This window comes from Oncorhynchus nerka, linkage group LG2 (assembly GCF_034236695.1).
Source record: "Oncorhynchus nerka isolate Pitt River linkage group LG2, Oner_Uvic_2.0, whole genome shotgun sequence".
Taxonomy (NCBI): domain Eukaryota; kingdom Metazoa; phylum Chordata; class Actinopteri; order Salmoniformes; family Salmonidae; genus Oncorhynchus; species Oncorhynchus nerka.
Window position 1 is genome coordinate 5,309,862 of NC_088397.1, and position 25,312 is coordinate 5,335,173.

The window sequence follows — 25,312 nt, forward strand, 5'->3', positions numbered from 1 at the left end:
TTGGTTTTCTGTAAAATGTTGTTCACAAGCTGGTAAAATGGCGTCGCATACTCGGTCAACAGACTAAAGTGCAGGCAGCCTCTTCGTTCTGGGAGACGGTAATGTGATGGCTAGAAGGGATCCAGCTTTTGTCGAATTAACTTCATATTTGACTTTTAGTAGCAGTTTAGGATAATTAACATAGCAGGTTAGGATCATTCGTTTTGGGTTAGCTAAAATGTTAGGGTTAGCGAAACCTTTTGACGGTAATATGACAAAAGCTGGATGCCTTCTAGCCATGACCCCGAAGTCCCGGGGCCTCGTTGATAAACTGCATACATACAAAATATACCACTAAACACGCGTGAGCCAGTTTTCACTCAAATGTTGGCACTTAGAAAAACTGAACTTGACGTGAGAATGTGGGTTCTCCAACCCTGTTCCTGCAAGGCTACTGTCCTGTAGGTTTTTATCTCCAACCCTGTTCCTGCAAGGCTACTGTCCTGTAGGTTTTATCTCCAACCCTGTTCCTGCAAGGCTACTGTCCTGTAGGTTTGAACTCCAACCCTGTTCCTGCAAGGCTACTGTCCTGTAGGTTTGAACTCCAACCCTGTTCCTGCAAGGCTACTGTCCTGTAGGTTTGAACTCCAACCCTGTTCCTGCAAGGCTACTGTCCTGTAGGTTTTATCTCCAACCCTGTTCCTGCAAGGCTACTGTCCTGTAGGTTTTTATCTCCAACCCTGTTCCTGCAAGGCTACTGTCCTGTAGGTTTTATCTCCAACCCTGTTCCTGCAAGGCTACTGTCCTGTAGGTTTTAACTCCAACCCTGTTCCTGCAAGGCTACTGTCCTGTAGGTTTGAACTCCAACCCTGTTCCTGCAAGGCTACTGTCCTGTAGGTTTTATCTCCAACCCTGTTCCTGCAAGGCTACTGTCCTGTAGGTTTGAACTCCAACCCTGTTCCTGCAAGGCTACTGTCCTGTAGGTTTGAACTGCAAACCTGTTCCTGCAAGGCTACTATCCTGTAGGTTTGAACTCCAACCCTGTTCCTGCAAGGCTACTATCCTGTAGGTTTGAACTCCAACCCTGTTCCTGCAAGGCTACTGTCCTGTAGGTTTGTGTGGTGCAGTGGTCTAAGGCAGTGCTAGCTGTGCCACTAGAGATTCTGGGTTTGAGTCCAGGCTCAGTCGCAGCCGGCCGCAACCGGGAGACTCATGGGGAGGCGCACAATTGTCCCAGCGTCATCCGGTTTAGGGGAGGGTTTGACCAGCAGGGATGTCCTTGTCCCATCGCGCGCTAGCGACCGCTGTGGCGGGCCAGGAGCAGACTTGCCTTCGCTGTTGGAAAAAGGTTTCTGGGAAATAGGTCAACCAGAGGGCTGGTAAATCTATTTATTCTAGGTACAGGATGTCTCCTTCAGTGACGGGAGATCAATGTGTTGTGTGACAGGTGTTCGGTTCTAACATGAACAACCTTCAATGTTATGTCATAATTACCTAAAATTCTGGCAAATTAGTTCGCAATGAGCCAGGCGGCCCCAACTGTTGCATGTACCCTCTCTGCGTGCAATGAACGCCAGAGAAGTGACATAATTTCCCAGTTTAATATTGCCTGCTAACCTGATTTTATTTTAGCTAAATATGCAGGTTTAAAAATATAAACTTCTGTGTATTGATTTTAAGAAAGGCATTGGTGTTTATGGTTAGGTACATTCGTGCAACGATTGTGCTTTTTTCGCAAATTTGTTTTTGCTAAATCATCCCCCGTTTGGCGAAGTCGGCTGTCTTTGTTAGGAAGAAATAGTCTTCACACAGTTCACAACGAGCCAGGCGGCCCAAACTGCTGCATATACCCTGACTCTGTTGCACAGAACGCAAGAGAAGTGACACAATTTCCCTAGTTAAAAGAAATTCATGATAGCAGGCAATATTAACTAAATACGCAGGTTTAAAGATATATACTTGTGTATTGATTTCAAGGAGTTGTTGTTTATGGTTAGGTACACAGTGCTTTTTTTCGCGACTGCGCTTGTTAAATCTACTTCCGGGTTGGAGCGAGCCGGTCGCATCCGCGCTTCGGTCTGCAGGTTGTATAACTTTTTCATTACATTTCATTATAGTACAACGGTCTGATTTGTCTAATCTTAGCAATTTCTTCTTAGCTAGCTACATAGTCGTCGTTGTATCAAAGATAATTGCGTAATTATCGTATTTCGTCGTCTCCTATCTGCCCAACACGTTCACCGTCTACCGTAGCACTGTAGTAACTATCACACTCAACTGAACGACTTGATTAGTGTAGTGTTAGCTAGCTACATAGTTGTCTTTGCTGTCTTCGTATCCAAGATAATTGTGTAGTTTAGAGTGTGTAGTCTTAGAGTGATTATCTTAATTTACCGAGGTTAGCTAGCCAGCTATTTTGTCGTCCTTAACGTAGGAGACACTCCTAGCTAGCCAATAGCCAGCCAACGTCTACTGAATAGAACTTTCGCATTCCGGTCGCATTCCACTTCGCTCCACAGGTAGTATCATATTTTCATTTCATTTCATTATAGTCCCAACGGTGTGATTTGTTTGATCATAGCTAGCTACATAGCCGTCTTTGTTTCAAAGATAATTGTGTAGTCTAGAGCGATTTTCTAGGTTAGCTAGCCAGCTATTGTCGTTCTCCTAACGCAACGTAACGTAACCAACACTGCTAGCTAGCCAGCTTGCCCCCGAAAAGCAGCATTGTAGAAACTTCACACTCAACGGAACGACTTGATTAGGGTAGTGTCAACAACGCAGCTAGCCTACCTCAGCAGTACTGTATCATTTTAGTCAATTAGATTCTTGCTACGTAAGCTTAACTTTCTGAACATTCGAGACGTGTAGTCCACTTGTCATTCCAATCTCCTCTGCATTAGCGTAGCCTCTTCTCTAGCCTGTCAACTATGTGTCTGTCTATCCCTGTTCTCTCCTCTCTGCACAGACCATACAAACGCTCCACACCGCATGGCCGCGGCCACCCTAATCTGGTGGTCCCAGCGCGCACGACCCACGTGGAGTTCCAGGTCTCCGGTAGCCTCTGGAACTGCCGATCTGCGGCCAACAAGGCAGAGTTCATCTCAGCCTATGCCCCCTCCAGTCCCTCGACTTCTTGGCTCTGACGGAAACATGGATCACCACAGACAACATTACTCCTACTGCTCTCTCTTCGTCCGCCCACGTGCTCTCGCACACCCCGAGAGCTTCTGGTCAGCGGGGTGGTGGCACCGGGATCCTCATCTCTCCCAAGTGGTCATTCTCTCTTTCTCCCTTACCCATCTGTCTATCGCCTCCTTTGAATTCCATGCTGTCACAGTTACCAGCCCTTTCAAGCTTAACATCCTTATCATTTATCGCCCTCCAGGTTCCCTCGGAGAGTTCATCAATGAGCTTGATGCCTTGATAAGCTCCTTTCCTGAGGACGGCTCACCTCTCACAGTTCTGGGCGACTTTAACCTCCCCACGTCTACCTTTGACTCATTCCTCTCTGCCTCCTTCTTTCCACTCCTCTCCTCTTTTGACCTCACCCTCTCACCTTCCCTACTCACAAGGCAGGCAAACGCTCGACCTCATCTTTACTAGATGCTGTTCCTCCACTAACCTCATTGCAACTCCCCTCCAAGTCTCCGACCACTACCTTGTATCCTTTTCCCTCTCGCTCTCATCCAACACTTCCCACACTGCCCCTACTCGGATGGTATCGCGCCGTCCCAACCTTCGCTCTCTCTCCCCATTACTCTCTCCTCTTCCATCCTATCATCTCTTCCCTCTGCTCAAACCTTCTCCAACCTATCTCCTGATTCTGCCTCCTCAACCCTCCTCTCCTCCCTTTCTGCATCCTTTGACTCTCTATGTCCCCTATCCTCCAGGCCGGCTCGGTCCTCCCCTCCCGCTCCGTGGCTCGACGACTCTTTGCGAGCTCACAGAACAGGGCTCCGGGCAGCCGAGCGGAAATGGAGAAAACTCGCCAGCCCCTGCGGACCTGGCATCCTTTCACTCCCTCCTCTCTACATTTTCCTCCTCTGTCTCTGCTGCTAAAGCCACTTTCTACCACTCTAAATTCCAAGCATCTGCCTCTAACCCTAGGAAGCTCTTTGCCACCTTCTCCTCCCTCTTGAATCCTCCTCCCCTCTCCCCCTCCTCCCTCTCTGCAGATGACTTCTCAACCATTTTGAAAAGAAGGTCACGACATCCGATCCTCGTTTGCTAAGTCAAACGACACCGCTAAGTTCTGCTCACTGCCCTACCCTGTGCTCTGACCTCTTTCTCCCCTCTCTCTCCAGATGACATCTCGCGTCTTGTGACGGCCTGGCCGCCCAACAACCTGCCCGCTTGACCCTATCCCCTCCTCTCTTCTCCAGACCATCTCCGGTGACCTTCTCCCTTACCTCACCTCGCTCATCAACTCATCCCTGACCGCTGGCCACGTCCCTCCCGTCTTCAAGAGAGCGAGAGTTGCACCCCTTCTGAAAAAACCTACACTCGATCCCTCCGATGTCAACAACTACAGACCAGTATCCCTTCTTTCTTTTCTCTCCAAAACTCTTGAACGTGCCGTCCTTGGCCAGCTCTCCGCTATCTCTCTCAGAATGACCTTCTTGATCCAAATCAGTCAGGTTTCAAGACTAGTTCATTCAACTGAGACTGCTTCTTCTCTGTTCACGGAGGCGCTCCGCACTGCATTTAACTCTCTCTCCTCTGCTCTCATCCTTCTAGACCTATCGGCTGCCTTCGATACTGTGAACCATCAGATCCTCCTCTCCACCCTCTCCGAGTTGGGCATCTCGGCGCGGCCCACACTTGGATTGCGTCCTACCTGACAGGTCGCTCCTACCAGGTGGCGTGGCGAGAATCCGTCTCCTCACCACGTGCTCTCACCACTGGTGTCCCCCAGGGCTCTGTTCTAGGCCCTCTCCTATTCTCGCTATACACCAAGTCACTTGGCTCTGTCATAACCTCACATGGTCTCTCCTATCATTGCTATGCAGACGACACACAATTAATCTTCTCCTTTCCCCCTTCTGACGACCAGGTGGCGAATCGCATCTCTGCATGTCTGGCAGACATATCAGTGTGGATGACGGATCATCACCTCAAGCTGAACCTCGGCAAGACGGAGCTGCTCTTCCTCCCGGGAAGGACTGCCCGTTCCATGATCTCGCCATCACGGTTGACAACTCCATTGTGTCCTCGTCCCAGAGCGCTAAGAACCTTGGCGTGATCCTGGACAACACCCTGTCGTTCTCAAATAACATCAAGGCGGTGGCCCGTTCCTGTAGGTTCATGCTCTACAACATCCGCAGAGTACGACCCTGCCTCACACAGGAAGCGGCGCAGGTCCTAATCCAGGCACTTGTCATCTCCCGTCTGGATTACTGCAACTCGCTGTTGGCTGGGCTCCCTGCCTGTGCCATTAAACCCTACAACTCATCCAGAACGCCGCAGCCCGTCTGGTGTTCAACCTTCCCAAGTTCTCTCACGTCACCCCGCTCCTCCGCTCTCTCCACTGGCTTCCAGTTGAAGCTCGCATCCGCTACAAGACCATGGTGCTTGCCTACGGAGCTGTGAGGGGAACGGCACCTCAGTACCTCCAGGCTCTGATCAGGCCCTACACCCAAACAAGGGCACTGCGTTCATCCACCTCTGGCCTGCTCGCCTCCCTACCACTGAGGAAGTACAGTTCCCGCTCAGCCCAGTCAAAACTGTTCGCTGCTCTGGCCCCCAATGGTGGAACAAACTCCCTCACGACGCCAGGACAGCGGAGTCAATCACCACCTTCCGGAGACACCTGAAACCCCACCTCTTTAAGGAATACCTAGGATAGGATAAAGTAATCCTTCTCACCCCCCTCCCCCTTAAAAGACCTAGATGCACTATTGTAAAGTGGCTGTTCCACTGGATGTCATAAGGTGAAAGCACCAATTTGTAAGTCGCTCTGGATAAGAGCGTCTGCTAAATGACTTAAATGTAAATGTAAATGTTAAATCACCCGTTTGGCGAAGTCGGCTGTGATTCAATGATAAATTAACAGGCACCACATCGATTATATGCAACACAGGACAAGCTAGATAACTACACATGGTTGGTGATAATACTAGTTTAACTTGTGATTATGTTAAGATTGATTGTTTTTGTTATAAGATACGTTTAATGCACCTTACCTTGGCTCCTTGCTGCACTCGCATAACAGCTGGTCAGCCTGCCACGCAGTCTCCTCGTGGAGTGCAATGTAATCGGCGTCAAAAAATGCAGATTACCGATTGATATGAAAACTTGAAATCAGTCCTAATTAATCGTCTATTCCGATTAATCGGTCACCCTCTAATACATAGCTCAATTTGGGTGGAGTCTCCTCCTCCTCTCTAAACATGACATCTTTATTGTTAGGCAGGAAGTTTTTTATATTTTTTACCTTTATTTAACCAGGCAAGTCAGTTAAGAACACATTCTTATTTTCAATGACAGCCTGGGAACAGTGGGTTAACTGCCTGTTCAGGGGCAGAACGACAGATTTGTACCTTGTCAGCTCGGGGATTCGAACTTGCAACCTTTCGGTTACTAGTCTAACACTCTAACCACTAGGCTACCCTGCCGCCCCTCCACTCTAACCACTAGGCTACCCTGCCGCCCCTCCACTCTAACCACTAGGCTACCCTGCCGCCCCGAAGTTAAGTGATGTGGGTAATAAACTGTTCCTTCTCCCTTAATGGGACCTGTCCTTACCTCCTTTCCTCACTAAACCACCTCTGTCCACCCTTATCAGTGACTGCAACCATGTGATGGCCTTTCCTTCACTCAGTACATTCCAAGCTTAATTGCCTCCACCACATCCTACAGAGAACCATTAAGTTCTGGCGTAGAAAACAGACTATGGCACTCTACGTCTGCATTGCTTCCTGTTTGTGGGGTTTTAGGCTGGGTTTCTGTACAGCACTTTATGACATCGGCTGATGTAAGAAGGGCTTTATAAATACATTTGATTGTACTATTTTCCTGAATATCAATCATAGTGCTGCCTAAAACATACTGCAACCTTGTACTAAATGTTTTTTTGTTGTTGTCATTTTATGCATTTAATTCAATTTCAGAAATGTATTATAGGTTATGTGCACCTAGTGTGCAGTTGTCTAATGTGAATCAGTGAATATTTTGTTGTCGAAGCTTAGCTACCTGATCTATTGAAATTAGATGATTTGAACGAGAGCAAATATAATATATTTTTAGAGAATAAAGAAAAGCGCCAGAACTGTCAAGACAGTAACTTTTTGTGTCCGTTTGTCTTTATTACTACAGGACGACTCCGATTAAATCTTAGGCCGATAACATCAACAGTGAGGATGAACCCAGCCTGTCTCTCTCCTTCCACACTGAGTCCAAACCTACAGTCACTGGGTCCTGATTGTGACAGTGGAGCCCAGTTTGCACTGCAGGATCCAGAGATGGCATCAGTGAAGCTGGAAGACTGCAGTCAAACACTGGAGCTGAATGTCAACATTAAAGATGAAGAAGAAGAGGAGGAGATTGGTACATCTGTTTCTCATGGTAAGAACAGGCTCTATCTACAGCATTTTATATTGACAGTAAAGTGTTTCTTGCTTCAATAGAACGATCAGGGGTGTGCAACTACAGTGTGTTTTCCTCCATAGAAAACACATTAGGCAGAAAATAGCTTCATTTTCATCCGATGACAACAGAACTGCAACACTCATTGGCTAGCAGCCACACAAGCAAATGAGCTTACAATTTTTTTATTTATTTTTTATTTCACCTTTATTTAACCAGGTAGGCTAGTTGAGAACAGGTTCTCATTTGCAACTGCGACCTGGCCAAGATAAAGCATAGCAGTGTGAACAGACAACACTGAGTTACACATGGAGTAAACAATTAACAAGTCAATAACACAGTAGGAAAAAAAAGGGGAGTCTATATACATTGTGTGCAAAAGGCATGAGGAGGTAGGCGAATATGAAAAAGCAAGGTATATTATTTTTGTTTTTGCTAAAACGATGCATGGTCATCATATTTCTAATGTTTATCATAGAAAGAATGTAGCCAGCTACATTTCCTGATCTAATGTGTTGATTGAAGTGAATCTGGCATTTTACTGGAGAAAAGTAGTCTGGTTACACCAAGAAAAGTACCAGAGTAGCTCCACATCAGTCAGAGAGCTGTCTGCTGATAGAATGATGGAGAACAGTAGCTCCACATCAGAGTGTTGTCTGCTGATAGAATGATGGAGAACAGTAGCTCCACATCAGTCAGAGTGCTGTCTGCTGATAGAATGATGGAGAACAGTAGCTCCCCATCAGAGAGCTGATAGAATGATGGAGAACAGTAGCTCCACATCAGAGTGTTGTCTGCTGATAGAATGATGGAGAACAGTAGCTCCACATCAGAGTGTTGTCTGCTGATAGAATGGAGAACAGTAGCTCCACATCAGAGTGCTGTCTGCTGATAGAATGATGGAGAACAGTAGCTCCACATCAGAGTGTTGTCTGCTGATAGAATGATGGAGAACAGTAGCTCCACATCAGAGTGCTGTCTGCTGATAGAATGATGGAGAACAGTAGCTCCACATCAGAGTGTCGTCTGCTGATAGAATGATGGAGAACAGTAGCTCCCCATCAGAGTGTTGTCTGCTGATAGAATGATTGAGAACAGAAGCTCCACATCAGAGTGTTGTCTGCTGATAGAATGGAGAACAGTAGCTCCACATCAGTGTTGTCTGCTGATAGAATGATGGAGAACAGTAGCTCCACATCAGAGTGTTGTCTGCTGATAGAATGATGGAGAACAGTAGCTCCACATCAGTCAGAGTGCTGTCTGCTGATAGAATGATGGAGACCAGTAGCTCCACATCAGAGTGCTGTCTGCTGATAGAATGATGGAGAACAGTAGCTCCACATCAGTCAGAGTGTTGTCTGCTGATAGAATGATGGAGAACAGTAGCTCCACATCAGTCAGTGTTGTCTGCTGATAGAATGATGGAGAACAGTAGCTCCACATCAGAGTGTTGTCTGCTGATAGAATGATGGAGAACAGTAGCTCCACATCAGAGTGCTGTCTGCTGATAGAATGGAGAACAGTAGCTCCACATCAGTCAGAGTGCTGTCCGCTGATAGAATGATGGAGAACAGTAGCTCCCCATCAGAGAGCTGATAGAATGATGGAGAACATTAGATCCACATCAGAGTGCTGTCTGCTGAATGAATGATGGAGAACAGTAGCTCCACATCAGTGTTGTCTGCTGATAGAATGATGGAGAACAGTAGCTCCACATCAGTGTGCTGTCTGCTGATAGAATGATGGAGAACAGTAGCTCCACATCAGTGTTGTCTGCTGATAGAATGATGGAGAACAGTAGCTCCACATCAGAGAGCTGTCTGCTGATAGAATGATGGAGAACAGTAGCTCCACATCAGTGTTGTCTGCTGATAGAATGATGGAGAACAGTAGCTCCACATCAGTCAGAGTGCTGTCTGCTGATAGAATGATGGAGAACAGTAGCTCCACATCAGTCAGAGTGCTGTCTGCTGATAGAATGATGGAGACCAGTAGCTCCACATCAGAGTGCTGTCTGCTGATAGAATGATGGAGAACAGTAGCTCCACATCAGAGTGCTGTCTGCTGATAGAATGATGGAGAACAGTAGCTCCACATCAGAGTGCTGTCTGCTGATAGAATGATGGAGAACAGTAGCTCCACATCAGTCAGAGTGCTGTCTGCTGATAGAATGATGGAGAACAGTAGCTCCCCATCAGAGTGTTGTCTGCTGATAGAATGATTGAGAACAGAAGCTCCACATCAGTGTTGTCTGCTGATAGAATGGAGAACAGTAGCTCCACATCAGTGTTGTCTGCTGATAGAATGATGGAGAACAGTAGCTCCACATCAGAGAGCTGTCTGCTGATAGAATGATGGAGAACAGTAGCTCCACATCAGTGTTGTCTGCTGATAGAATGATGGAGAACAGTAGCTCCACATCAGTCAGAGTGCTGTCTGCTGATAGAATGATGGAGAACAGTAGCTCCACATCAGTCAGAGTGCTGTCTGCTGATAGAATGATGGAGACCAGTAGCTCCACATCAGAGTGCTGTCTGCTGATAGAATGATGGAGAACAGTAGCTCCACATCAGAGAGCTGTCTGCTGATAGAATGATGGAGAACAGTAGCTCCACATCAGTCAGAGTGCTGTCTGCTGATAGAATGATGGAGAACAGTAGCTCCACATCAGTCAGAGTGCTGTCTGCTGATAGAATGATGGAGAACAGTAGCTCCACATCAGAGTGCTGTCTGCTGATAGAATGATGGAGAACAGTAGCTCCACATCAGAGAGCTGTCTGCTGATAGAATGATGGAGAACAGTAGCTCCACATCAGAGTGCTGTCTGCTGATAGAATGATGGAGAACAGTAGCTCCACATCAGAGTGCTGTCTGCTGATAGAATGATGGAGAACAGTAGCTCCACATCAGTCAGAGTGCTGTCTGCTGATAGAATGATGGAGAACAGTAGCTCCACATCAGAGTGTTGTCTGCTGATAGAATGATGGAGAACAGTAGCTCCACATCAGTCAGAGTGCTGTCTGCTGATAGAATGATGGAGAACAGTAGCTCCACATCAGTCAGTGTTCTGTCTGCTGATAGAATGATGGAGAACAGTAGCTCCACTTCAGACAGAGTGCCGTCTGCTGATAGAATGAGTGCCGTCTGCTGATAGAATGAGTGCCGTCTGCTGATAGAATGAGTGCCGTCTGCTGATAGAATGATGAGTGCCGTCTGCTGATAGAATGATGAGTGCCGTCTGCTGATAGAATGATGAGTGCCGTCTGCTGATAGAATGATGAGTGCCGTCTGCTGATAGAATGATGAGTGCCGTCTGCTGATAGAATGATGAGTGCCGTCTGCTGATAGAATGATGAGTGCCGTCTGCTGATAGAATGATGAGTGCCGTCTGCTGATAGAATGATGAGTGCCGTCTGCTGATAGAATGATGAGTGCCGTCTGCTGATAGAATGATGAGTGCCGTCTGCTGATAGAATGATGAGTGCCGTCTGCTGATAGAATGATGAGTGCCGTCTGCTGATAGAATGATGAGTGCCGTCTGCTGATAGAATGATGAGTGCCGTCTGCTGATAGAATGATGAGTGCCGTCTGCTGATAGAATGATGAGTGCCGTCTGCCGATAGAATGATGAGTGCCGTCTGCCGATAGAATGATGAGTGCCGTCTGCCGATAGAATGATGAGTGCCGTCTGCCGATAGAATGATGAGTGCCGTCTGCCGATAGAATGATGAGTGCCGTCTGCCGATAGAATGATGAGTGCCGTCTGCCGATAGAATGATGAGTGCCGTCTGCCGATAGAATGATGAGTGCCGTCTGCCGATAGAATGATGAGTGCCGTCTGCCGATAGAATGATGAGTGCCGTCTGCCGATAGAATGATGAGTGCCGTCTGCCGATAGAATGATGAGTGCCGTCTGCCGATAGAATGATGAGTGCCGTCTGCCGATAGAATGATGAGTGCCGTCTGCCGATAGAATGATGAGTGCCGTCTGCCGATAGAATGATGAGTGCCGTCTGCCGATAGAATGATGAGTGCCGTCTGCCGATAGAATGATGAGTGCCGTCTGCCGATAGAATGATGAGTGCCGTCTGCCGATAGAATGATGAGTGCCGTCTGCCGATAGAATGATGAGTGCCGTCTGCCGATAGAATGATGAGTGCCGTCTGCCGATAGAATGATGAGTGCCGTCTGCCGATAGAATGATGAGTGCCGTCTGCCGATAGAATGATGAGTGCCGTCTGCCGATAGAATGATGAGTGCCGTCTGCCGATAGAATGATGAGTGCCGTCTGCCGATAGAATGATGAGTGCCGTCTGCCGATAGAATGATGAGTGCCGTCTGCCGATAGAATGAGTGCCGTCTGCCGATAGAATGAGTGCCGTGCCGTCTGCCGATAGAATGAGTGCCGTCTGCCGATAGAATGAGTGCCGTCTGCCGATAGAATGAGTGCCGTGCCGTCTGCCGATAGAATGAGTGCCGTCTGCCGATAGAATGAGTGCCGTCTGCCGATAGAATGAGTGCCGTCTGCCGATAGAATGAGTGCCGTCTGCCGATAGAATGCCTGTTGTTTTCCTACTTCCCACTGTGAATGAAACGTTGCAGTAGACCTGTTTCATGATGAACTATTTCAATGAGAAGGTAGATGTTATTTCATGCTGCTAAGACTTGTATGGATGACAACAGTATTGCCAGCATTTGTTTTATTCACTGGGCTGTCTGGAGTGATCAGAGAGGAGACTAAAGAAGTGGAGTAGACAAACTGCCAGTGTTTTAAAGTTCTATGCAGTGAGTCTGTGTCCTTACTAACCCTTGTGATAGTGAGTGGAGGATGATATGAAATGAGTCTGTGTAGTTACTAACCCTTGTGATAGTGAGTGGATGATATGAAATGAGTCTGTGTAGTTACTAACCCTTGTGATAGTGAGTGGATGATATGAAATGAGTCTGTAGTTACTAACCCTTGTTATAGTGAGTGGAGGATGATATGAAATGAGTCTGTGTAGTTACTAACCCTTGTGATAGTGAGTGGAGGACGATATGGCTCATAATTGTCATGACTTTTACTCCTTTTTTAGATTTCAACTCTGACCCACTTTTAGAATAGTTGTATTGTACTGTATTGTACTGTACTGTATTGTACTGTACTGTATTGTATTCTCCTTTGTATTGTACTGTATTGTATTGTATTGTATTGTACTGTATTGTATTGTAATGTATTGTACTGTACTGTATTGTATTGTATTCTCCTTTGTATTGTACTGTATTGTACTGTATTGTATTCTCCTTTGTACTGTATTTTACTGTACTGTATTGTACTGTATTGTTCTGTACTGTATTGTATTCTCCTTTGTATTGTACTGTATTGTATTCTCCTTTGTACTGTACTGTACTGTATTGTATTCTCCTTTGTATTGTATTGTACTGTACTGTATTGTACTGTACTGTATTGTACTGTACTGTATTGTATTCTCCTTTGTATTGTATTGTATTGTATTGTATTGTATTGTACTGTATTGTTGTATTGTACTGTACTGTATTGTACTGTATTGTACTTTGTATTGTATTGTATTGTACTGTATTGTATTCTCCTTTGTACTGTATTTTACTGTACTGTATTGTTCTGTACTGTATTGTATTGTATTCTCCTTTGTATTGTACTGTATTGTATTCTCCTTTGTACTGTACTGTATTGTACTGTACTGTATTGTATTCTCCTTTGTACTGTATTTTACTGTACTGTATTGTATTGTATTCTCCTTTGTACTGTACTGTATTGTATTCTCCATTGTACTGTATTGTATTCTCCTTTGTATTGTATTGTACTGTATTGTATTCTCCTTTGTATTGTACTGTATTGTATTCTCCTTTGTATTGTACTGTATTGTATTCTCCTTTGTATTGTATTGTACTGTACTGTATTGTATTCTCCTTTGTATTGTGTTGTATTGTATTGTATTGTACTGTACTGTATTGTATTCTCCTTTGTATTGTATTGTATTCTCCTTTGTATTGTACTGTATTGTATTCTCCTTTGTATTGTATTGTATTGTGCTGTATTGTACTGTATTGTATTCTCCTTTGTATTGTATTGTATTGTACTGTATTGTATTCTCCTTTGTATTGTATTGTATTGTATTCTCCTTTGTACAGTACTGTATTGTACTGTACTGTATTGTATTCTCCTTTGTACTGTATTGTTCTGTACTGTATTGTATTCTCCTTTGTATTGTACTGTATTGTATTCTCCTTTGTACTGTACTGTATTGTATTCTCCTTTGTATTGTACTGTACTGTATTGTATTCTCCTTTGTATTGTACTGTATTGTATTCTCCATTGTATTGTACTGTATTGTATTCTGTATTGTATTCTCCATTGTATTGTACTGTATTGTAATCTCCATTGTATTGTATTGTACTGTACTGATTCACTACCGGTCAAAAGTTGTAGAACACCTACAAGAGTGTGTAAAGCTGTCATCAAGGCAAAGGGTGGCTGTTTGAAGAATCCTAAATATAAATTATATTTTGATTTGTTTAACCTTTTTATTTTATTTTGGTTACTACATGATTCCATACGTGTTATTTCATAGTCTTGATGTCTTCACTATTATTCTACAATGTAGAAAATAGGTAAAAATAAAGAAAAACCTTTGAATGAGTAGGTGTTGTAAAACTGTTGACTGGTAGTCGCCCGGTACAGGCAGAAGAGGATATGATGTCATGTGTTTATCACACCAACTGACTGGTTCTTCTGTTGTTGTTCACACAGGAGACCATGTTGAGACATTCTCTACATCCAGAGAGCAACAGCAGGAAGATCAGAGAGCTAAGAGGTCTCACCACTGCCCACATTGTGAGGAGGTTTTCCCATTTCTATCAGGACTAAAAATACACCTACAAATACACACAGGAGATAATCCGTATTCCCCCTCTGACTATGGGAAGAGATTCACAACATCACATTCTCTGACAGTTCACCAGAGTGTGCACTCTGGAGAGAAGCCTTACTCCTGCTCTGACTGTGGGAAGAGTTTCTCTCGACTGAGCCATTTAAAAAGACACCAAAGTATACATAAAGGAGAGAAGCCTTACTCCTGCTCTGACTGTGGGGAGAGTTTCGCTCAACTGGGGACTTTAAAAAAACACCAACGTATTCACACAGGCGAGAAGCCTTACTTCTGTTCTGAATGTGGGAAGAATTTCTCCCGATTGGATACCTTAAAAACACATGAACGTATACATACAGGAGAGAAGCTTTACTCCTGCTCTCATTGTGGCAAATGCTTCACAACATCAACTGAGCTAAAAGTTCATCAGAGAACACACACAGGAGAGAAGCCTTACTCCTGCTCTGACTGTGGGGTGAGTTTCTCTCGACTGGGCCACTTAAAAACTCACGAAAGTATACACACAGGAGAGAAGCCTTACTACTGCTCTGACTGTGTGAAATTCTTCACAACATCAACTGAGCTAAAAGTTCATCAGAGAACACACACAGGAGAGAAGCCTTACTCCTGCTCTGACTGCGGGGCGAGTTTCTCGCAACTGGGCAACTTAAAAACACATGAACGTATACATACAGGAGAGAAGCCTTATTACTGCTCTGACTGTAGAAAATGTTTTAAAACATCAACTGGGTTAAAAGTTCATCAGAGAACACACACAGGAGAGAAGCCTTACACCTGCTCTCACTGTGGTGTGAGTTTCTCTCGATTGGGACACTTAAAAACACATGAACGTATACATACAAGAGAGAAGCCTTAAACATGCTCTTGACTGTGGGGCGAGTTTCTCTCGACTGGGCAACTTAAAAACCCATAAAAGTATACACACAGGAGAGAAGCCTTATTACTAGAGCTGTGGTGGCCATGACGTTGTGTCAGCCGGTGATTGTCGTATAAATAATTACCGGTCTCATGGTAATTTACCGGTAATTAACCTAAACATGTTTAGCATGTCTTGGCTTCCACCTACGAGCCACTGATGTGGACCTTTTTGAAACATCTACATTGTAAAAAGTATAATAAATCCATATAATATAATACACCTTCACAATAAATCCATTATTTATTTTATACAGGTCTAAAAGAAACATGATATAAAGAAAATGTTTCAGAAGAACAAAATAGCATATTCTGAGTTGTCCTTACAGTATGTTAGGTCCTGATCTGGCTTGGCCATATGGCTGTGGGCAACACTAGTTCATTTAGCACACAATTGAGCATAGCTGGAAAGAATATATATATTCCCCAAAGAATTTCAGAGGAAGTGTGCACTCTTCTGTGTTAACAGGTCCTCCTATATGCTTACTTTAGATTTATTTTTACAACTTTAGTTGGGATCTAAACGTATGTTTAGATTTTTAAGACATTCTAAGGCTGCATGGTGCAACTCTAAAGATGATTTGAAAAAAAGTTGGATGAAAGGCCTGCTTCTCTGCTCGGTTTCTTTACGCAGGCTGCACACACTTCATCAGTCTCTCATTCACAATTTAACAAGCACTTTATCATGTTCTCAACCATCAGACTGTTCATCATTTAATCTCGTCTTCACATACAGCCCATTAATATATATGTGTAGAATTATTTTTCAATGAAATAAAACGTCATCCATAGCATGCAGTCGATTAGTGAATGAAGGTTACGACGCATCCATAAGGTTAGAGGAAGCTAAAAGTTCATTGAAATAAATTGACTAAATTGTATAGCCTAATTAGCCTACTCCTGTCTATGCAGGAAGAAAGACAATCCTTCCAAATAGGCTACTAAAGTATAGTTTGTCCTCAGGATAATTTCCTTCTTTAAAATATAAATAAATTGTATATAAATTGCATTGTATTAAAATTGCATTGTCTACAGTCGTAAGGAAAGGCAGGAAAGTGCTCAATTTGGGCAGATTATTGAAGAGTTGAGACTGTCTGACAAGTAGAGAGGCCAAGCCAGACATTTCACAATATTTTCAAAATACAATCGCGGGGAAAATGTACACTACATGATCAAAAGTATGTGGACATGTGCTCATTGAGCATCTCATTCCAAAATCATGGGCATTAATATGGAGTTGGTCCCCCCCTTTGCTGCTATAACAGTCTCCACTCTTCTGTGAAGGCTTTCCACTAGATGTTGGAACTTGCTTTCATTCAGCCACAAGAGCATTAGTGAGGTCAGGCATTGATGTTAGGTGGTTAAGCCTGGTTCGCAGTCTGCTTTCCAATTCATCCCAAAGGTGTTCGATGGGGTTGAGTTCAGGGCTCTGTGACGGTCAGTCAAGTTATTCCACACCGATCTCGACAAACCATTTCAGTATGGACCTCGCTTTGTGCACGGGGGACATTGTCATGTTGAAACAGGAAAGGGCCTTTCCCAAGCTGTGGCCCCAAAGTTGGAAGCACAGAATCGTCTAGAATGTCATTGTCTGCTGCAGCATTAAGATTTCCCTTCACTGGAGCTTAGGGGCCCAAACCATCAAAAACAGCCCCAGAACATTATTCCTCCTCCACCACACTTGTCAGTTGGCCCTATGCATTCGGGCAGGTAGCGTTCTCCTGGCATCTACCAAACCCTGATTTGTCCGTCGGACTGCCAGATGGTTAGGCCTGATTCATCACTCCAGAGAACACGGTGTCCAATGGCGGCGAGCTTTACACCACACCAGCTGACGCTTAGCACTGCGCATGGTGATCTTTGGCTTGTGTGCGGCTACTCGGCCATGGAAACCCATTTCATGAAGCTCCCGACGAACAGTTCTTGTGTCGAAGTTGCATCCAGAGACAGTTTGGAAGTCGGCGGTGAGTGTTGCACGCTTCAGCACTCGGTGGTCCTGTTCTGTGAGCGTGTGTGGCCTACCACTTCGCTGTACCTGTACACTTCGCTGTACCTATAATAACCCGGGCCGTACCTGTTATAGCCCAGGCCGTCCCTGTTATAGCCCAGGCCGTATCTGTTAGAGCCCAGGCCGTACCTGTTATAGCCCAGGCCGTACCTGTTAGAGCCCAGGCCGTACCTGTTATAGCCCAGGCCATACCTGTTATAGCCCAGGCCGTCCCTGTTATAGCCCAGGCCGTATCTGTTATAGCCCAGGCCGTATCTGTTATAGCCCAGGCCGTATCTGTTATAGCCCAGGCCGTACCTGTTATAGCCCAGGCCGTACCTGTTAGAGCCCAGGCCGTACCTGTTATAGCCCAGGCCGTACCTGTTATAGCCCAGGCCGTATCTGTTAGAGCCCAGGCCGTACCTGTTATAGCCCAGGCCGTACCTGTTATAGCCCAGGCCGTACCTGTTATAGCCCAGGCCGTACCTGTTATAGCCCAGGCCGTACCTGTTATAGCCCAGGCCGTACCTGTTATAGCCCAGGCCGTACGTGTTATAGCCCAGGCCATACCTGTTATAACCCAGACCTACTCTACACTATACGCGCTCAGCCATACATTGAATGGTCTTTTTTGCCAGCAGTGATTGAGTGATATTATTAGTCAGAATTATGACTATCCAATCTACTCATAGCATTATGAATAATAAGCTATTTTACAATTTTACATAAGTCTACAAATGTAATAATGCATAGAATGCTTTAATACGAAGGTGCGTTTTTATGGTGAAAATCGGCTTCCCCAAAGTTGGAGGTCACCTATGTATGTCTGATAGGTTACACCGGTTAGGAAATAGGATTCATGTCCTAGAGACAGATCCTCTTTAACATAGTGGCCAGTCAACTCAATGACTGGGCTTTAAAGAACACGTCTTCACTAGGCTCTGTAGGCTCAATGACTGGGCTTTAAAGAACATGTTTTCACTAGGCTCTGTAGGCTCAATGACTGGGCTTATAATAACATGTTTTCACTAGGCTCTGTAGGCTCAATGACTGGGCTTATAATAACATGTTTTCACTAGGCTCTGTAGGCTCAATGACTGGGCTTATAAGAACATGTTTTCACTAGGCTCTGTAGGCTCAATGACTGGGCTTATAAGAACATGTTTTCACTAGGCTCTGTGCTCTCTAACCGTGTTCCAGGGGTCCTAGTCTATAGGCTACGTTTGGTGTTATTTGGACATTTGTAGTTATGATATAAACCTTATTAAAACATATAGAGCTATGCTATATGATGCGTGCGACTATCATTTGGAAAAAAAAGGCATGCGCTGATTCTTGCTTTAGACTGTATACTCTGGGCACCATTCACAAGTGGTAATACATTGTTCACAAGTGACAATATTGTCAAACCAATAGACATTTTCTGAAGTTAATCTTGTCTTTTACATGTACTAATTAACGTTTGAATTATATGTCGTGTTTTTCCCGCAGTTCATTTTCATGCCAGCCGTGTATGTAGGCTACTCCTGTTGTAAAGCGAAGCAATCGACTTAATGTTAGGAACGTTGATAGATAAACAAACTGCATTGGGAATATTATATTATTATCATATTCAGACCCCTTCCTTCCTCCACTTCCTGTTATATTACAGACTTATTCTAAAATGGATTCAATTGTTTGTTGTTTTTTACTCATCAGTCTACACACAATACCCCCATAATGACGTTGCAAAAACAGGTTTTACAACATTTCTCCAATGTATTATTATTAAATTGTGTTTACGTGATAGCTACCTACACAAATAGCTAGTTAGAACAAAGTGTTAAGATCAATTCATTAAAAAGATTAAAAGCAATACAAATAAGTTCCCCGGAGTTATTTACAGCACTACACCATTCAGGCCTTTATGGTAGAGTGGCCGAAGGAATCCACTCCTCAGTAAAAGGCACATGACAGCCTGCTTGAAGTTTGCCAAAAGGCACCTGAAGGACTCTCAGACCATTTAGAAACACAATTATCTGGTCTGATGAAACCAAGATTGAGCTCTTTGGCCTGAATGCCAAGTGTCACGTCTGGAGCAAATCATCCCTACGGTGAAGCATGGTGGTGGCAGCAGCATGCTGTGGGGATGTTTTTCAGTGGCAGGGACTAGGAAATCAGGATCTCAGGATCGAGGGAAAGATGAATGGGGAGCAAAGTACAGAGAGATCCTTGATGAGAACCTGGTCCAGAGCCAGAGCCCAGACTTGAACCCGATTGAGCATCTCTGGAGACACCTGAAAAAAGCTGTGCAGCGATGCTCCCCATCCCAACCTGACAAAACTTGAGCGCATCTGCAGAGAAGAAATGGGAGAAACTCCCCAAATACAGGTGTGCCAAGCTTGTAGTGTCAAACCCAAGAAGACGCAAGGCTGTAATCGCTGCCAAAAGGTGCTTCAACAAAGTACAGAGTAAAGGGTCTGAATACTTATGTAAATGTAATGTTTTTGTCTTGTCATTATGGGGTATTGTGATGTCATTATGGGGTATTGTGATGTCATTATGGGGTATTGTGTGGAGATTGGTGAGGGGGGAAAAAACGTAACAAAACTTGGAAAACGTCAAGGAGTCTGAATACTTTACTAATGCACTATATATGGTATTTTGTATTGTATTGTATTGTATTACATGGTTGGGATACGACTGATGTGTTGTTGTCTCGCCTGGCTATCTTAAGATGAATCCGCAAGCTGTGGGTGGCTCTCGATGGGAGTGTCGGCTCAATCAGGGTTTTATAAACTTGGTCCTGGGTGGATCATTTGTTTTACTACTAAATGACTTTTGTTTAATGACACACAAGGCTATGAAATGACTACATGTGTTTTAAAACTAGATGTATTATGTTAGCCATTGATGATTCATGTATTTGGATAACTTCAATGAACTTAATTGATCTGCTAATGAAAAATATGCTTTTTTTTTTTGGTGGGGGGGGTTTATCTATACAGAAAATACTATGTTTTTGTTTAATTCATGGCATTCAAAATAATGTTTATTTATCTAGTCAAAACGTGTCACTAGATCTCTACACATCACCATTGGAAGAGGCCCGTTTATCTAGTCAAAACATGTCACTAGATCTCTACACATCACCATTGGAAGAGGCCCATTTATCTAGTCAAAACATGTCACTAGATCTCTACACATCACCATTGGAAGAGGCCCATTTATCTAGTCAAAACATGTCACTATTTATCTAGTCAAAACATGTCACTAGATCTCTACACATCACCATTGGAAGAGGCCCATTTATCTAGTCAAAACATGTCACTAGATCTCTACACATCACCATTGGAAGAGGCCCATTTATCTAGTCAAAACATGTCACTAGATCTCTACACATCACCATTGGAAGAGGCCCATTTATCTAGTCAAAACATGTCACTAGATCTCTACACATCACCATTGGAAGAGGCCCATTTATCTAGTCAAAACATGTCACTAGATCTCTACACATCACCATTGGAAGAGGCCCATTTATCTAGTCAAAACATGTCACTAGATCTCTACACATCACCATTGGAAGAGGCCCATTTATCTAGTCAAAACATGTCACTATTTATCTAGTCAAAACATGTCACTAGATCTCTACACATCACCATTGGAAGAGGCCCATTTATCTAGTCAAAACATGTCACTAGATCTCTACACATCACCATTGGAAAAGGCCCATTTATCTAGTCAAAACATGTCACTAGATCTCTACACATCACCATTGGAAGAGGCCCATTTATCTAGTCAAAACATGTCACTAGATCTCTACACATCACCAGTGGAAGAGGCCCATTTATCTAGTCAAAACATGTCACTAGATCTCTACACATCACCATTGGAAGAAGCCCATTTATCTAGTCAAAACATGTCACTAGATCTCTACACATCACCATTGGAAGAGGCCCATTTATCTAGTCAAAACATATCACTAGATCTCTACACATCACCAGTGGAAGAGGCCCATTTATCTAGTCAAAACATGTCACTAGATCTCTACACATCACCATTGGAAAGGCCCATTTATCTAGTCAAAACATTTATCTGTCACTAGATCTCTACACATCACCATTGGAAGAGGCCCATTTATCTAGTCAAAACATGTCACTAGATCTCTACACATCACCATTGGAAGAGGCCCATTTATCTAGTCAAAACATGTCACTAGATCTCTACACATCACCATTGGAAAAGGCCCATTTATCTAGTCAAAACATGTCACTAGATCTCTACACATCACCATTGGAAGAGGCCCATTTATCTAGTCAAAACATGTCACTAGATCTCTACACATCACCATTGGAAGAGGCCCATTTATCTAGTCAAAACATGTCACTAGATCTCTACACATCACCATTGGAAGAGGCCCATTTATCTAGTCAAAACATATCACTAGATCTCTACACATCACCATTGGAAGAGGCCCATTTATCTAGTCAAAACATGTCACTAGATCTCTACACATCACCATTGGAAGAAGCCCATTTATCTAGTCAAAACATGTCACTAGATCTCTACACATCACCATTGGAAGAGGCCCATTTATCTAGTCAAAACATATCACTAGATCTCTACACATCACCAGTGGAAGAGGCCCATTTATCTAGTCAAAACATGTCACTAGATCTCTACACATCACCATTGGAAGAGGCCCATTTATCTAGTCAAAACATGTCACTAGATCTCTACACATCACCATTGGAAGAGGCCCATTTATCTAGTCAAAACATGTCACTAGATCTCTACACATCACCATTGGAAGAGGCCCATTTATCTAGTCAAAACATGTCACTAGATCTCTACACATCACCATTGGAAGAGGCCCATTTATCTAGTCAAAACATGTCACTAGATCTACACATCACCATTGGAAGAGGCCCATTTATCTAGTCAAAACATGTCACTAGATCTCTACACATCACCATTGGAAGAGGCCCATTTATCTAGTCAAAACATGTCACTAGATCTCTACACATCACCATTGGAAGAGGCCCATTTATCTAGTCAAAACATGTCACTAGATCTCTACACATCACCATTGGAAGAGGCCCATTTATCTAGTCAAAACATGTCACTAGATCTCTACACATCACCATTGGAAGAGGCCCATTTATCTAGTCAAAACATGTCACTAGATCTCTACACATCACCATTGGAAAAGGCCCATTTATCTAGTCAAAACATGTCACTAGATCTCTACACATCACTATTGGAAGAAGCCCATTTATCTAGTCAAAACATTTCACTAGATCTCTACACATCACCATTGGAAGAGGCCCATTTATCTAGTCAAAACATGTCACTAGATCTCTACACATCACCATTGGAAGAGGCCCATTTATCTAGTCAAAACATGTCACTAGATCTCTACACATCACCATTGGAAGAGGCCCATTTATCTAGTCAAAACATGTCACTAGATCTCTACACATCACCATTGGAAGAAGGCCCATTTATCTAGTCAAAACATGTCACTAGATCTCTACACATCACCATTGGAAGAGGCCCATTTATCTAGTCAAAACATGTCACTAGATCTCTAGACATCACCATTGGAAGAGGCCCATTTATCTAGTCAAAACATGTCACTAGATCTCTAGACATCACCATTGGAAGAGGCCCATTTATCTAGTCAAAACATGTCACTAGATCTCTACACATCACCATTGGAAGAGGCCCATTTATCTAGTCAAAACATGTCACTAGATCTCTACACATCACCATTGGAAGAGGCCCATTTATCTAGTCAAAACATGTCACTAGATCTCTACACATCACCATTGGAAGAAGGCCCATTTATCTAGTCAAAACATGTCACTAGATCTCTACACATCACCATTGGAAAAGGCCCATTTATCTAGTCAAAACATGTCACTAGATCTCTACACATCACCATTGGAAGAGGCCCATTTATCTAGTCAAAACATGTCACTAGATCTCTACACATCACCATTGGAAAAGGCCCATTTATCTAGTCAAAACATGTCACTAGATCTCTACACATCACTATTGGAAGAAGCCCATTTATCTAGTCAAAACATTTCACTAGATCTCTACACATCACCATTGGAAGAGGCCCATTTATCTAGTCAAAACATGTCACTAGATCTCTACACATCACCATTGGAAGAGGCCCATTTATCTAGTCAAAACATATCACTAGATCTCTACACATCACCAGTGGAAGAGGCCCATTTATCTAGTCAAAACATGTCACTAGATCTCTACACATCACCATTGGAAGAAGCCCATTTATCTAGTCAAAACATGTCACTAGATCTCTACACATCACCATTGGAAGAGGCCCATTTATCTAGTCAAAACATGTCACTAGATCTCTACACATCACCATTGGAAGAGGCCCATTTATCTAGTCAAAACATGTCACTAGATCTACACATCACCATTGGAAGAGGCCCATTTATCTAGTCAAAACATGTCACTAGATCTACACATCACCATTGGAAGAGGCCCATTTATCTAGTCAAAACATGTCACTAGATCTCTACACATCACCATTGGAAGAGGCCCATTTATCTAGTCAAAACATGTCACTAGATCTCTACACATCACCATTGGAAGAGGCCCATTTATCTAGTCAAAACATGTCACTAGATCTCTACACATCACCATTGGAAGAGGTCCATTTATCTAGTCAAAACATGTCACTAGATCTCTAGACATCACCATTGGAAGAGGCCCATTTATCTAGTCAAAACATGTCACTAGATCTCTAGACATCACCATTGGAAGAGGCCCATTTATCTAGTCAAAACATGTCACTAGATCTCTACACATCACCATTGGAAGAGGCCCATTTATCTAGTCAAAACATGTCACTAGATCTCTACACATCACCATTGGAAGAGGCCCATTTATCTAGTCAAAACATGTCACTAGATCTCTACACATCACCATTGGAAGAGGCCCATTTATCTAGTCAAAACATGTCACTAGATCTCTACACATCACCATTGGAAGAGGCCCATTTATCTAGGCACCAGTATTGTCTACAATCCGTACAAATATATGTTTATCAGTATAAAGGATTTACATAGGTTTCTTATTAAATAACAGTTAAATAAATGTTTTTGTCATTTGTTTTTATATGGTGCTACAGCCCAGGGACAGCATGACATTCACCATCCAATAATGACCCAGTTACTATTGGGGGAATGGAACCAGAGAGGAACCTTGTGTTACCTTTCTCACACCACTACAGTATTCATTTCAACAGACCTTTTCCACGACCCATTTTTAGAGATCAACAGTACTAGTCAAAAGTTTGGACACACCTACTCATTCAAGGGGTTTTCTTCTACATTGTAGAATAATAGTGAAGACTTCAACACTATGAAATAACACATATGGAATCATGTAGTAACCAAAAAAGTGTTATATCAAAATATATTCTTTAGGGAATAGGGAGCTATTTGGAACTCATCCCAAGAGAATTAGCATTGGCTGTCTCACTAAAACATGCTGCATTGTGGTATAGTTGGAGTGATTCCACATCAAACCAGGGTAAAGTTCATAATGGCGTTGGAGTGATTCCACCTTTAAACCAGGGTAAAGTTCATAATGCTGTTGGAGTGATTCCACCTTAAACCAGGGTAAAGTTCATAATGCTGTTGGAGTGATTCCACCTTAAACCAGGGTAAAGTTCATAATGGCCTTGGAGTGATTCCACCTTAAACCAGGGTAACGTTCATAATGCTGTTGGAGTGATTCCACCTTAAACCAGGGTAAAGTTCATAATGGCCTTGGAGTGATTCCACCTTAAACCAGGGTAAAGTTCATAATGCTGTTGGAGTGATTCCACCTTAAACCAGGGTAAAGTTCATAATGGCCTTGGAGTGATTCCACCTTAAACCAGGGTAAAGTTCATAATGGCCTTGGAGTGATT

The 25,312-nt window shown here is 43.5% G+C and overlaps 1 protein-coding gene and 1 long non-coding RNA gene across 3 annotated transcripts in view; one reads left to right on the top strand and one right to left on the bottom strand.

The window, feature by feature from the left end:
- The window catches only part of LOC135573344 (uncharacterized), a 123,962-nt gene that overhangs the window by 11,781 nt on the left and 86,869 nt on the right, over nt 1-25,312 (bottom strand). The window lies entirely within an intron of this gene.
- LOC135573336 (zinc finger protein 664-like) overlaps nt 1-25,312 on the top strand; it is a 55,881-nt gene that overhangs the window by 335 nt on the left and 30,234 nt on the right. Inside the window, exons 2-3 of one of the 2 annotated variants that reach the window (XM_065022378.1) lie at nt 7,297-7,545; nt 14,336-14,419. In XM_065022378.1, the coding sequence (XP_064878450.1) occupies nt 7,341-7,545; nt 14,336-14,419 (289 nt within the window). In that variant the 5' untranslated portion in view covers nt 7,297-7,340. Of the gene's footprint in view, nt 1-7,296; nt 7,546-14,335; nt 19,220-25,312 lie in introns of those variants that run through there. The other variant, XM_065022375.1, reaches the window with a different exon arrangement.